The following is a 14,485-nucleotide window of genomic DNA, read 5'->3' as shown; positions in this document are numbered from 1 at the left end:
CAAGCGCGTCGTCGTCGAGCATCGCTGGCAGCGCGCGCAGGGCAGTGGTGTCGGACCACCCCGACATTTCTTGATGCGCGATGAACCGTCGCTGGAAGGCTCCCCAGTCGCCCCCGTCCGCCTTGAACACCGACAGCGCGGGCAATCGTTGCTGGAGAACTCGATCGTCGTCGTCGTCGTTGGAACGATTTTCCCGCGCGCCGCTGTGGTTGTAGAAAATGTCGGCTCCCTCTGCAGGCGCAAAATGGAGAGCTCCGGCGCTCGCCGATGACGCGGGCTGCGCTGTGTGGAGACCTCTGGCCACGTGGTGTCCGCGTTTCCCGCCAACCGGAGGCGGACCCTCAAAAATGGCGCCAACTCTCAAACTTTTGGCGCGAAACGCCTTATGGCGGGAACCCTCCAGCCGCGCCGCCTCTTCCAACCCCGCAGGCGTTCCACCGGCCGCTGGAACGGAGATCTCCGCCAAGATCGCAGCGGCGGCGAGCAGCAACTCCGCCAGGCGGGAGTGTGCGTCCTGCAGGCTGGTGTCGGAGGCGGGCGGAGCATCGGCCATTTCCGCGAAGTGCTGCATCGGCGGCAACTCCTCGTCCTCTCCTCCCGAGGGTGGTATCACCGGTACGTCGTCGTCTCCCCGGTCTTGCACGTGGGAACGAGAAGTCTTCCTTGTGTCCATTCTCCTTGAAGACAGGTTTACTTCTGACGCCAGTTGTAAAGTAGTAACTCGGCAGGAGACGACTTCACGGGTAGCACACTCTTTATTTTCGCCAACTTGTAGTTACACGGATGACTAACACCCTACTTCGTTACACGGGTGACCAACACCCACTTAGCTACACGGGTGACGGACACCCACTCAGCTACAACTTCGTTACACGGGTGACCAACACCCACTTAGCTACACGGGTGACCAACACCCACTCAGCTACACGGGTGACTAACACCCACTCAGCTACACGGGTGACCAACACCCACTCAGCTACACGGGTGACTAACACCCACTCAGCTACACGGGTGACCAACACCCACTCAGCTGTACTGACACGGGCTCTTACGCCCTGTAGCCTTCCGGGACACACCCAGCCGGGGTGCCCGTCTCGGCTCTGGGTACCACCGTCCCGACCCACACGGGCGTCGGACTACGGTCCCCCCAGTCTCGGCTCCGAGCCACACAGGGCCCCTACCTCCTCCACCCCGTCTTCGGTCTTCAACTGGTTAACACTGACCACGAGTGCTCTCGCGCGTCCCCCTTTATACCCCTCCTGCGGACGTCGCTGAGAGTACCCACTTATCTGACCAATCACTGCACACTCGCTACGATCCTCTTTTCCCAGCTTGTGTGAGCGCGCCTCACCACCGGCGCGCGCGTCCATGCCACGCCCACATCGCGTGCCCAACCCCGCGCCCCGTGATCCATCACTGCCGGCGCACGTCAATACCACCACTACACTCCCACAGTGTCGGTCAAAGTAGGCGCTGCTGCTGCTACTCGCTAACAGCACTTGCCCCGAGTCAATTAGAGGCTGCACGGGGGATCTTTGTCTCCTTCATAGGCGCTGCTGCTACTCAATAACAGCACTTGCCCCGACAGTCTGTTAGAGGTTACACGGGGGACCTTTGTCTTTGTCTCCTTCATAGCTGCTGCTGCTACTCGCTAACAGCACTTGCCCCGAGTCTGTTAGAGGCTACACGGGGGATCTTTGTCTTTGTCTCCTTCATAGGCGCTGCTGCTACTCGCTAACAGCACTTGCCCCGACAGTCTGTTAGAGGCTACACGGGGGACCTTTGTCTTTGTATCCTTCATAGGCGCTGCTGCTGCTACTCGCTAACAGCACTTGCCCCGACAGTCTGTTAGAGGCTACACGGGGGATCTTTGTCTACTTCATAGCTGCTGCTGCTACTCGCTAACAGCACTTGCCCCGAGTCTGTTAGAGGCTACACGGGGGACCTTTGTCTTTGTATCCTTCATAGGCGCTGCTGCTGCTACTCGCTAACAGCACTTGCCCCGACAGTCTGTTAGAGGCTACACGGGGGATCTTTGTCTACTTCATAGCTGCTGCTGCTACTCGCTAACAGCACTTGCCCCGAGTCTGTTAGAGGCTACACAGGGGATCTTTGTCTTTGTTTCCTTCAAAGGCGCTGCTGCTGCTACTCGCTAACAGCACTTGCCCCAAGTCTGTTAAAGGCTACACGGGGGACCTTTGCCTGTGCTGTGTGACTCTGCAGGTGTTGAAACGATCTGGAATGGCTCAACACGTAATCCGCGCTTCGAGATTAACTCGACTTTAGCAGCAGCAGCAGCAGCCCACATCTGTGCCACCAACCCCCACCCCACCCCAGGGCATGGCTCTGTGTGCCCAGTGGGTGGGTGGCTCTGCGTGCTCAGTGAGTGGGTGGCACGACTCTCGCAGCAGCTGTAGTAGCAACAGCAGCAGCTGTAGCAGCAGCAGTATCTGTAGCAGCAGCAGTAGCTGTAGCAGCTGCTGTAGCAGCAGCTGTCGCAGCAGCAGCAGCTGTAGCAGCAGCAGCAGTAGCTGTAGCAGCAGCTGTAGCAGTAGCTACAGCAGCAGCAGTATCTGTAGCAGCAGCAGCAGTAGCTGTAGCAGCAGCTGTAGCAGCAGCTGCAGCAGCAGCAGTATCTGTAGCAGCAGCAGCAGTAGCTGTAGCAGCAGCTGTAGCAGTAGCTGTCGCAGCAGCAGCAGCAGCAGCTGTAGGAGCAGCAGCAGCAGCTGGAGCTGTAGCAGAAGCAGCAGCTGTAGCAGCAGCAGCAGCTGTAGCAGCAGCAGCAGCAGCAGCAGCTGTCGCAGCAGCAGCAGCTGTAGCAGCAGCAGCAGCAGCTGTAGCAGCAGCAGCAGCAGCTGTAGCAGCAGCAGCTGTAGCAGCAGCAGCAGCTGTAGCAGCAGCAGCAGCAGCTGTAGCAGCAGCAGCTGTAGCAGCAGCAGCAGCTGTAGCAGCAGCAGCTGTAGCAGCAGCAGCAGCTGCAGCAGCAGCAGCTGTAGCAGCAGCAGCAGCTGTAGCAGCAGCAGCTGTAGCAGTAGCAGCAGCAGCTGTAGCAGCAGCAGCAGCTGTAGCAGCAGCAGCAGCAGCAGCAGCAGCAGCTGTAGCAGCAGCTGTAGCAGCAGCAGCTGTAGCAGCAGCAGCTGTAGCAGCAGCAGCAGCAACGAGGCGGCCTGTGGGGTCCATTCCCTGAGCCCCCGGGAGTCTTTCTGCGTCGGCGTCTGCGCGCGTGTGAGAGAGTGGGTGGGTGGGGGGGGCTGGTGGGTGAGTGAGTAGGTGGGTGAGTGAGTGGGTGGGTGAGTGAGTGGGTGGGTGAGTGGGTGAGAGAGTGGGTGGGTGAGTGTGTGAGTGGGTGGGTGAGTGTGTGAGTGGGTGGGTGGGGGGTGGGTGGGTGAGTGAGTGAGTGGGTGAGTGAGTGGGTGGGTGGGTGGGTGAGTGAGTGGGTGAGTGAGTGGGTGGGTGAGTGTGTGAGTGGATGGGTGGGTGAGTGTGTGAGTGGGTGGGTGAGAGAGAGTGGGTGGGTGGGTGGGTGGGTGGGTGAGTGGGTGGGTGGGTGAGTGAGTGAGTGAGTGGGTGGGTGGGTGAGTGAGTGGGTGGGTGGGTGAGTGTGTGAGTGGGTGGGTGAGAGAGAGTGGGTGGGTGAGTGTGTGAGTGGGTGGGTGAGAGAGAGTGGGTGGGTGAGTGTGTGAGTGGGTGGGTGGGTGAGTGTGTGAGTGGGTGGGTGAGAGAGAGTGGGTGGGTGAGTGTGTGAGTGGGTGGGTGGGTGAGTGTGTGAGTGGGTGGGTGAGAGAGAGTGGGTGGGTGAGTGTGTGAGTGGGTGGGTGGGTGGGTGAGTGTGTGAGTGGGTGGGTGAGAGAGAGTGGGTGGGTGAGTGTGTGAGTGGGTGGGTGAAAGAGAGTGGGTGGGTGAGTGTGTGAGTGGGTGGGTGAGAGAGAGTGGGTGGGTGAGTGTGTGAGTGGGTGGGTGCGTGAGTGTGTGAGTGGGTGGGTGAGAGAGAGTGGGTGGGTGGGTGTGTGAGTGGGTGGGTGAGTGGGTGGATGAGTGGGTGAATGAGTGGGTGAGCGAGCGTGTGAGTGGGTGGGCGAGCGAGCGTGTGAGTGAGTGGGTGAGCGAGCGTGTGAGCGAGTGGGTGTGAGCGTATGAGTGGGGAGCGGTGGTGCAGCGGTTCGCGCGCTGCGCTACGAACCCGGCGACCCGGGTTCGATTTCCGCTCACGGCCAACACTCAGTCACGATGATCTGTTCCTGTCCTGGGCCTCCCCAAGGTCGACTCAGCCTCAAATGAATACAGCACTTGGTGCGGTGTGTAGTGAACATCGCCACTGCGGGAGACAAAGGCGGTAGGGGGTGGTTGCTGGCAGCCCCCCACCCCCTCGTGTGCCGCCGTGCCGACTTTCAAAGGCGCTCGCAAAACAGCACTTGCCCCACCAGTCTGCTGAGGCTATACGGGGGACCTTTGTCTCTTTTGTTGTTGTTGTTACTGTGGCAGAATGGCACGAGTTTGTGCCGTTGTGATTCAATCGTGCCGGGCGACAATTCAAAGCAAGTGATTCTCCGAGGGCAGAATATAACTACGCGCACGCGCACGCGCGCACACTTGTATTGATGAACGCCCTGGTAACACATCCCACAGTCTCAGCACGGAACAGAGGCAATTGATCAACCCTCACCCACTCGTCGCACACGCACGCGCAAAGACTGTCTGTGGCTAAAGCACAGCAAGTTGGCACAGTAGGGGGCACAGGTGGTGCATCAGCCAGTCATCTCGGTCAGTCGACCCGTGGCACCTGCTGGGTCTGCCCCGTGACCTCCTGCCAGCGGGCGTTCGACATTTCACGTGGCCTCAAGGTGCACTTGGCCTGGCACAAGCGTCGTGGTGACGTCACCGCCACTTAGTGGCGAATGGCGGTTGTTGTTGTTGTTGAAGGCCGGCGCCGTGGCACATGCCCGGCCGCCTTTGTCTCCCCCAGTGACAAAGTTTTCACACAACACAAGGTACACATTTGAGGCTGAGTCGACCTTGGGGAGGCCCAGCACCGGTTCAGATAATCGCCACTGGTGTTGGCCGTGAGCGGGAATCGAACCCGGGTCGTTGGGTTCGTAGCGCAGCGTAGCGCGAACCGCTACACCACCGCTCCCCACTTGTGGTGTTGGTGGTTTTGTTAGTTTTGTGGTTTTGGTGGTTTTGGTGGTGTTGGTGGTGTTGTGGTTTTGTGGTTTTGGTGGTTTTGGTGGATTTGGTGGTATTGGTGGTTTTGGTGGATTTGGTGGTTTGGTGGATGTGGTGGTGTTGTTCGGTTTGGTGGTGTTGGTGGTGTTGTAGTTTTGTTGGTTTGGTGGTTTTGGTGGTGACGGTGGTTTGGTGGATGTGGTGGCGTTGGTGGTTTGGTGGATTTGGTGGCTTGGTGGTTTAATAGATTTGGTGGTTTTGGTGGTTTCGGTGGCGTTTGTGGTTTGGTGGATTTGGTGGTTTTGGTAGTTTGGTGGATTTGGTGGTGTTGGTGGGTTTGGTGGTGTTGGTGGTGATGGCGGTGTTGGTGGTGTTGGTGGTGTTGGTGGTTTTGTTGTGGTTTGGTGGTTTTGGTGGTGTTGGTTGTTTTGGTGGTGTTGTGGTTGGGTGGTTTTGGTGGTGTTGGTTGTTTTGGTGGTGTTGGTGGTGGTGGTGTTGGTGGTTGTGGTGGCGGTGGTGGTTGTGGTGGTTGTGGTGGTGGTTGTGGTGTTATTGGTGTTGCTACGCGCCCAGGTAATCGCGCAAGGCGCGCGGGCACAACACGCGGTCGGGCTTTTAATCCCGCACACCAACACTCGGGGAGTGTGTGTGAGTGTGTGCGTGTGAGTGTGTGTGAGTGTGTGTGAGTGTGTGTGAGTGCGTGTGAGTGAGTGTGTGTGAGTGTGTGCGTGTGAGTGTGTGTGAGTGTGTGTGAGTGTGTGTTAGTGCGTGTGTGTGAGTGTGTGTGAGTGTGTGCGTGTGAGTGTGTGTGAGTGTGTGTGAGTGCGTGTGAGTGAGTGTGTGTGAGTGTGTGTGAGCGTGTGTGTGAGTGTGTGAGTGTGTGTGAGTGTGTGTGAGTGTGTGTGAGTGTGTGTGTGTGTTAGAGAGCTTTAAACAAACACTCGGGGAGTGTGTGAGTGTGTGTGAGTGTGTGTGAGTGAGTGTGAGTGTGTGTGAGTGTGTGTGTGTGTGAGTGTGTGAGTGTGTTAGAGAGCTTTAAACAAACACTCGGGGAGTGTGTGAGTGTGTGTGTGAGTGTGTGTGAGTGTGTTAGAGAGCTTTAAACAAACACTCGGGGAGTGTGTGAGTGTGTGTGAGTGAGTGTGTGTGAGTGTGGCGGTTAGCGCGCTGCGCTATGAACCTGGCGACCCGGGTTCGATTCCCGCTCACAGCTGACACCAGTGACGATTATCTGAACCGGTCCTGGGCCTCCCCTAGGTCGACTCAGCCTTAAATGAGTACCTGGTGCGGTGTGTAAACATCGCCACGAGGGAGACAAAGGCGGTCGGGCGTGGTGCTGGCCACCCACCCCCTCGTGTACCGTTCCGGCCTTCATAGGTGCTCGCTAACAGCACTTGCCCCTACAGTCTGTTAAGGCTATACGGGGGATCTTTGTGAGAGTGTGTGTGAGTGTGTGTGTGAGAGTGTGTGTGAGTGTGTGAGTGTGTTAGAGAGCTTTAAACAAACACTCGGGGAGTGTGAGTGTGTGAGTGTGTGTGAGTGAGTGTGTGTGGGTGTGTGAGCGTGTGAGTGTGTGTGAGTGAGTGGGTGTGTGAGTGTGTGTGAGTGTGTTAGAGAGCTTTAAACAAACACTCGGGGAGTGTGTGAGTGTGTGTGTGAGTGTGTGTGAGTGTGTGTGAGTGTGTGTGTGAGTGTGTGTGAGTGTGTGTGAGTGTGTTAGAGAGCTTTAAACAAACACTCGGGGAGTGTGTGAGTGTGTGTGAGTGTGTGAGTGTGTATGAGTGTGTGAGTGTGTGTGTGAGTGTGTGAGTGTGTGTGTGAGTGAGTGTGTGTGAGTGTGTATGAGTGTGTGAGTGTGTGAGTGTGTGAGTGTGTTAGAGAGCTTTAAACAAACACTCGGGGAGTGTGTGAGTGTGTGTGTGTGTGTTAGAGAGCTTTAAACAAACACTCCTGGGAGTGTGTGAGTGTGTGAGTGTGTGTGAGTGTGTGTGTGTGAGTGTGTGTGAGTGTGTGTGTGTGAGGGAGTGTGTGAGTGAGTGTGTGTGAGTGAGTGTGTGAGTGAGTGTGTGTGAGTGTGTGTGTGAGTGAGTGTGTGTGAGTGTCCGGCAAAACAACCCCCTACCTCCTCGCGGTGCCGGACGGGCAACGCTGTCGTGGACAGTGCTGTGGGGGGGAGGGCCAATTCCAATTGGCCCTCTCCCCTCATGGCGTCTATGACCACCACAGTGGCTAAATGAAGGCTCTGAACGGGTGCGAGGGGCTGGTAACCCCTCCACCTTCAATAAATTACCACTATACCACGACTGAAATATGTAACTAATAAGTTTGTGCCGGAGGCCCCGGGGGGACAGGCGTCTATGACGTCTCCTGGCCAAACTCCATTTGGCAAAGCCAGGAGATTGAATCTTTACCCTCGGGGCTCCTCCAGAAACAACGAAAAGCCACTACGGATGGCCACGTGGAATGTTCGAACGCTCACTGCGGAGGAGAGGCTGCCACTCGTCTGTCGGGAGCTGGACCGGTACCGCCTGGATCTCCGTGGCATTCAGGAGGTCCGGTGAACCGGCTCTGGCTTCTGCCACCATGAGGGGTGGACAGTCCTCTACTCGGGGCAGGAGACTGCCAAACAACAGGGTGTGGCTCTTCTTCTGAACAAAAGAATGAAGGGGGCGTGGGAACGTGGCGGTGAGGTGTGGGAAGCTGTAAGCCCCAGGCTACTTTGGGCTCGCCTTCCCATCATACCGGAGGCGAGGAGTGGTGGTTGTGGTTACTTATGCCCCCACCGAAGACGAACATCCGTGGAGAGAGAGACACACACAGAGAGACACACAGAGAGAGAGACACACAGAGAGAGAGACACACACAGAGGGACACACACACACACAGAGACACACACACAGAGACACACACACACAGAGAGACACACACACACAGAGACACACACAGAGAGACACACACACACAGAGACACACACACAGGAAGACACACACACACAGAGACATCAACGTGGTACCTTTCTTGGCAGTAACACAGAATGATAATTGTGCTGTTCGCCATTTGACTGTCTCCTCTGGTCTGACGCTGCATGAGACAATCCCCTAAAGAAGGCTGTCTCTGGCGTAGACCACTCGGCTGCAGAGACAACGCGTCACATGCTACCAGAGCGTGTGTGTGTCTTTGTTTTCATGTTCACCACAAGTACGTGTCGTTAATGCAGTCACGATTCCTTGCAACAAGGTCTCAGTCTGGCGTGTTAACATCTCAACGCAAATTGTCTCATTGCCAGAAATGTCAAACTCTATTCTTATATTTTGACAGTGGCAAGGAAGGTCCCATGATGTAGCTGCTCAACTCCGAGCTCTCAATGTCCTCACAGTGGCATCCTCTGGTCTGACACTGGTTGAGACGAGGCCCTCAAGGAAGCTGCCTCTGGCGTGGAGCGATCGGTTTCAGAGACAATGGCACAGACACTACCAGAGCGCGTGCGTTTTTGTTTTGTTTGCACGTTTACCACTAGCTCCTAGTTCTGTGTGGTTAGTGGCGGACACGATTCCTTGCAAAAGGTTTCTGTGTTTGGTGTTTGAACATCTCAACGCAAACTGTCTTGTTGACGGAAAGGGGTAAAACCATTTCTTACATACACACAGAGAGAGAAAGAGAGAGAGAGCGAGAGAGTGACCGAGAGAGAGTGAGCGAGAGAGTGACCGAGAGAGTGAGCGAGAGAGTGACCGAGAGAGTGAGCGAGAGAGTGACCGAGAGAGTGAGCGAGAGAGTGAGCGAGAGAGTGAGCGAGAGAGTGACCGAGAGAGTGAGCGAGAGAGTGAGCGAGAGAGTGACCGAGAGAGTGAGCGAGAGAGTGACCGAGAGAGTGACCGAGAGAGTGAGCGAGAGATGGGAGTTTACATAAAAAAAAATTACGAAATGATGAACGAAGCAAAGTGTCGACTACACCGAGCATCTTCTTGTTTCCACTGATCGTAAAACAAAAACAGAGAGAGAGAGGCTCTCCAGCGTGAGTAGTTTAACCTACTCACGCTGTGTCTGTGTTTTGTGCCGGTGTGGTGCTGTACGAATTCACGAATCATCGGGGCCACGTTTTGTTTTTCGCGACAAAACTCCCCCCCCCCCGTCACGAATCCATACCCCTTTGGGTTCTTTCGGTAAAAAGTCGCGTCGGTTAGAAAATCCACAGATCACGACGTTTCGGTCGCAACACAAGCAGCCGTCACCAGGTGGGACAAACGCAGCAGGAGGACCGCGACTAATTGGCCGTGTCGGGTGGTTGTCGGGTTTAACGACACAACGTTGATACTGGTAGGAACCACCTGGTTCCACCAGCCCACAGGGGATTATTGTGTTCGTCCGTCCGTCGTGCATCCAAAAATGGGAGGGGTGGGGCTGGGTGGAGAGGGTGGGGAGGGGCTGGATGGGGAGGGTGGGGAGGGGCTGGGTGGGGAGGGTGGGGAGGGGCTGGGTGGAGAGGGGAGGGTGGGGAGGGGCTGGGTGGAGAGGGGAGGGTGGGGAGGGGCTGGGTGGGGAGGGTGGGGAGGGGCTGGGTGGAGAGGGGAGGGTGGGGAGGGGCTGGGTGGGGAGGGTGGGGAGGGGCTGGGTGGAGAGGGGAGGGTGGGGAGGGGTTGGGTGGGGAGGGTTGGGCTGGGTGGGGGGTGGGAGGGGTGGGGCTGAGTGGGAAGGGGCTGGTCACCCCGTGGTGCCCTTATAAAACTCAACGTTTAACCTACTCACGCTGGCTTGTGCTCGCCCTCACAGTCGGGCATATTTGCGGAATACACCACGCCGTCGTTGACCCTGGCCATTGACCGAGCAACCCAACGTTAAATTTCGATTTAAAGCTTTCGTGACTGCAGGGATTCATCTTCTTGGTTCTTTCGGTAAAGTCACGTAGAATGGACAGACCTGTTCTTCACCTGAGGACGGCTGCTTGCCGTGTGGCCGAAACGTCGTGAGAATGATTTTATTATGTTTTATTGTTTCCTATTTTATTATTTCCATTCTACGTGACTTTACCGAAAGAACCAAGAAGAAGAACAAACCAACGTTCCTACCAGCTCCCTCCGCAGCAGGAGGAATGTGTTAGTCACACGATCTAACCACCCCCCCCCCCCCCCCCCGTATCAATGGACTCATAAATTGTGGCTCAACGAAAACGAGAAGAAAAGAGGGCTCCGAGAAAGGAAGCAAGAACGGACACCACCACCACCACTACCACCACCACCACCACCGCCACCACCACCACCACCACCGCCACCACCACCACCACCACCACCGCCACCACCACCACCACCGCCACCACCACCACTACCGCAGCAGCAGCAGCCATCACAAACCGCGACTGCCCGAATCTGCCACTCGCGGATTTCGACATCGCTGACCACAGCGGACGCTGCGCTCAGAACCTCACAAGCCCCTCCACCACAAAGGTCCCCCGTGTAGCCTCTAGCAGACTGTAGGGGCAAGTGCTGTTAGCGAGTAGCAGCAGCGCCTATGAAGGAGACAAAGATCCCCCGTGTAGCCTCTAACAGACTATCGGGGCAAGTGCTGTTAGCGAGTAGCAGCAGCGCCTATGAAGGAGACAAAGACAAAGATCCCCCGTGTAGCCTCTAACAGACTGTCGGGGCAAGTGCTGTTAGCGAGTAGCAGCAGCGCCTATGAAGGAGACAAAGACAAAGATCCCCCGTGTAGCCTCTAACAGACTGTCGGGGCAAGTGCTGTTAGCGAGTAGCAGCAGCGCCTATGAAGGAGACACAGACAAAAATCCCCCGTGTAGCCTCTAACAGACTGTCGGGGCAAGTGCTGTTAGCGAGTAGCAGCAGCGCCTATGAAGGAGACAAAGACCCCCCGTGTAGCCTCTAACAGACTATCGGGGCAAGTGCTGTTAGCGAGTAGCAGCAGCGCCTATGAAGGAGACAAAGACAAAGATCCCCCGTGTAGCCTCTAACAGACTGTCGGGGCAAGTGCTGTTAGCGAGTAGCTGCAGCACCTATGAAGGAGACAAAGATCCCCCGTGTAGCCTCTAACAGACTGTCGGGGCAAGTGCTGTTAGCGAGTAGCAGCAGCGCCTATGAAGGAGACAAAGACAAAGATCCCCCGTGTAGCCTCTAACAGACTGTCGGGGCAAGTGCTGTTAGCGAGTAGCAGCAGCGCCTATGAAGGAGACAAACACAAAGATCCCCCGTGTAGCCTCTAACAGACTTGGGGCAAGTGCTGTTAGCGAGTAGCAGTAGCACCTATGAAGGAGACAAAGACAAAGATGCCCCGTGTAGCCTCTAACAGACTGTCAGGGCAAGTGCTGTTAGCGTGTAGCAGCAGCGCCTATGAAGGAGACAAAGACAAAGATCCCCCGTGTAGCCTCTAACAGACTGTAGGGGCAAGTGCTGTTAGCGAGTAGCTGCAGCAGCACCTATGAAGGAGACAAAGACAAAGATCTCCCGTGTAGCCTCTAACAGACTGTCGGGGCAAGTGCTGTTAGCGAGTAGCAGCAGCGCCTATGAAGGAGACAAAGATCCCCCGTGTAGCCTCTAACAGACTGTAGGGGCAAGTGCTGTTAGCGAGTAGCAGCAGCGCCTATGAAGGAGACAAAGACAAAGATCCCCCGTGTAGCCTCTAAGTGCTGTTAGCGAGCACCTATAAAGGCCGGCACGGGACACGAGGGGGTGGGTGGCCAGCAACCACGCCCGGCCGCCTTTGTCTCCCTAGCGGCGATGTTTACTACACACCGCACCAAGTACTCGTTTGAGGCTGAGTCTACCTAGGGGGGGGGCCAGGACTGGTTCAGATAATCGTCACTGGTGGTGTTCGCCGTGAGTAGGAATCGAACTCGGGTCGCCGCGTTAGTAGCGCAGCGCGCTAACTGCTGCACCACCGCTCCCCACGACTACACACACAGTCACACACACATACAGTCTCACACACACACAGTCACACACACACACGTACACACACGCAGTCACACACACACAACAACCGCCATTCGCCACTAAGTGGCGGTGACGTCACCACGACGCTTGTGCCAGGCCATGTGCACCTTGAGGCTTCCACGTGAGGTGTCGAACGCCCGCTGGCAGGAGGTCACGGGGCAGACCCAGCAGGTGCCACGGGTCGACTGACCGAGATGACCGAGATGACTGGCTGATGCACCACCTGTGCCCCCTACTGTGCCACACACAGTCACACACACACACAGTCACACACACACAGTCACACACACAGTAACACACACACACACAGACACACACAGTCACACACACAGTCACACACACACAGTCACACACACAGTAACACACACACACAGACACACACAGTCACACACACAGACACACACACACAGTCACAACAACAACAACAACAACAACCGCCATTCGCCACTAAGTGGCGGTGACGTCACCACGATGCTTGTGCCAGGCCAAGTGCACCTTGAGGCCACGTGAAGTGTCGAAAGCCCGCTGGCAGGAGGTCACGGGGCAGACCCAGGTGCCACGGGTCGACTGACCGAGATGACCGAGATGACTGGCTGATGCACCACCTGTGCCCCCTACTGTGCCAACTTGCTGTGCTTTAGCCACCCGGCGCTCCGCTCGTTGTTGTGAGCGTCGCTCCTCCGCCCTCCGTTGTTGTTGGAGGGCGACTGCCTCCAACTGCCCAGTAGCGTCCTTCACGAGCCTCCTCCACTGAGGCCGATCTTGACACCGCTGGTACCAGTCATCGGCAAGTCCACTCAGCTCCACGTCCTCCTGTACCACATCACTCCATCTCTTCTCCAGCCCGTGCCGCGCCCGTCTAGCCCCCTCGATCCGGCCGAACAAAAGCTGTTTAGGCATGCGGTGGCTGGGCATGCGGGCTACATGACCCAGCCAACGCAGCCTTGCCTGCCGGAGGAGCTCACTGATGGGACTTTGCCCAGATCTTTCAAGGATTTGTGAGCTCCTCACACAATCCAGCCTGGTTAAACCCAGGATGGATCGTAGGCAGGCCAGCCTAAATGTTTCCAACCGGCGAAGATGCTCCACCAGGGGGGTCCACGTCTCGCAAGCGTAGAGAAGGGAGGGAATGACCGTGGCCGAGAAGACCTGAAGCTTCGTGCGGAGCGACAGACCAGGTAGCTTCCACACAGCGTTACGCAACCGATGAAAAGATATTGCCGCTCGACTGATTCGGAGTGAGACCTCTGCTGATAGACTGGAGCCGGTCATAAGCACACGGCCCAGGTATGGGAAACTCTCCACTCTCTCCACAACTGCCCCATCACCAATTGGGAGTTGTGGGGGTGGAGTGTCCGATGGTACAAAATACCCAGGCAGGTGCTTAGTTTTGGTGGGGCTGATGGTAAGGCCCCACCTCTTGGTGGCACGCTCCAGTCTCAGCAGCAGCGTCTCCAACTCCTCTTCTGAATGAGCAGCTATTACCAAATCATCGGCATACATAACGTGGTTGACCAATAGGGAGCCATCCCTTGATCGTACCCGGGCGTCGTTCAGCCTCCCATTATATCTGTACCAAATGGAAATTCCTCCGGTACAGCTATTGAAGGCTTCACGAACTACGCGGTCAAAATAGTCCGGCAAAACAACCTCCTACCTCCTCGCGGTGCCGGACGGGCAACACTGTCGTGGGCAGTGCTGTGGGGGGAGGGCCAATGCCCATTGGCCTCTCCCCTCATGGCGTCTGTGACCACCACAGTGGCTAAACGGGGGCTCTGGACGGGTGTGAGGGGCTGGTAACCCCTCCACCTTCAATTAACCACCACTAAACCACGAATTAAACATAAACCTGTAACAAATAAGCTTGTGCCGGAGGCCCCGGGGGGTCAGGCTTTTATGACGTCTCCTGGCCAAACCCCATTTGGCGGAGCCAGGAGATTGAATTTTCACCCTCGGGGCTCCTCCAGAAACAACAAAAAACACACAGTCACACACACAGTCACACACACACACAGTCACACACACACACAGACACACACAGTCACACACACACACAGACACACACAGTCACACACACACAGTCACACACAGTAACACACACACACAGACACACACAGTCACACACACAGTCACACACATACAGTCACACACACAGTCACACACACACAGTCACACACACACAGTCACACACAAAGTCACACACACACACAGACACACACAGTCACACACACACAGTCACACACACACAGTCACACACACACAGTCACACACACAGTAACACACACACAAACACACACACAGTCACACACACAGTCACACACACACAGTCACGCTTGTGTAACGCAATAATCTCAGCTCATCTGTTGGTGAAATCATTTCCTCTTGCA

The 14,485-nt window shown here is 56.3% G+C and overlaps 1 protein-coding gene across 1 annotated transcript; it reads right to left on the bottom strand.

Annotated features, from left to right (window-relative positions):
• Positions 1 to 12,143: 12,143 nt before the first annotated feature.
• LOC133346369 (uncharacterized) lies at positions 12,144 to 13,644 on the bottom strand. The gene is made up of 2 exons (XM_061557869.1): positions 12,704 to 13,644; positions 12,144 to 12,321 (listed from the first exon to the last, which is right to left on the bottom strand). The coding sequence occupies exons 1-2, from the start codon at positions 13,599 to 13,601 to the stop codon at positions 12,158 to 12,160; spliced, it is 1,062 nt and encodes a 353-aa protein (XP_061413853.1). The 5' UTR covers positions 13,602 to 13,644; the 3' UTR covers positions 12,144 to 12,157.
• Between the last annotated feature and the right edge of the window lie 841 nt (positions 13,645 to 14,485).

This window comes from Lethenteron reissneri, chromosome 24, assembly GCF_015708825.2.
Source record: "Lethenteron reissneri isolate LAM-NWPU_2019-01 chromosome 24, ASM1570882v1, whole genome shotgun sequence".
Taxonomy (NCBI): Eukaryota; Metazoa; Chordata; class Hyperoartia; order Petromyzontiformes; family Petromyzontidae; genus Lethenteron; species Lethenteron reissneri.
Note: the sequence above shows the minus strand (reverse complement) of the source record. Positions and strands in the feature narration are given on the sequence as shown.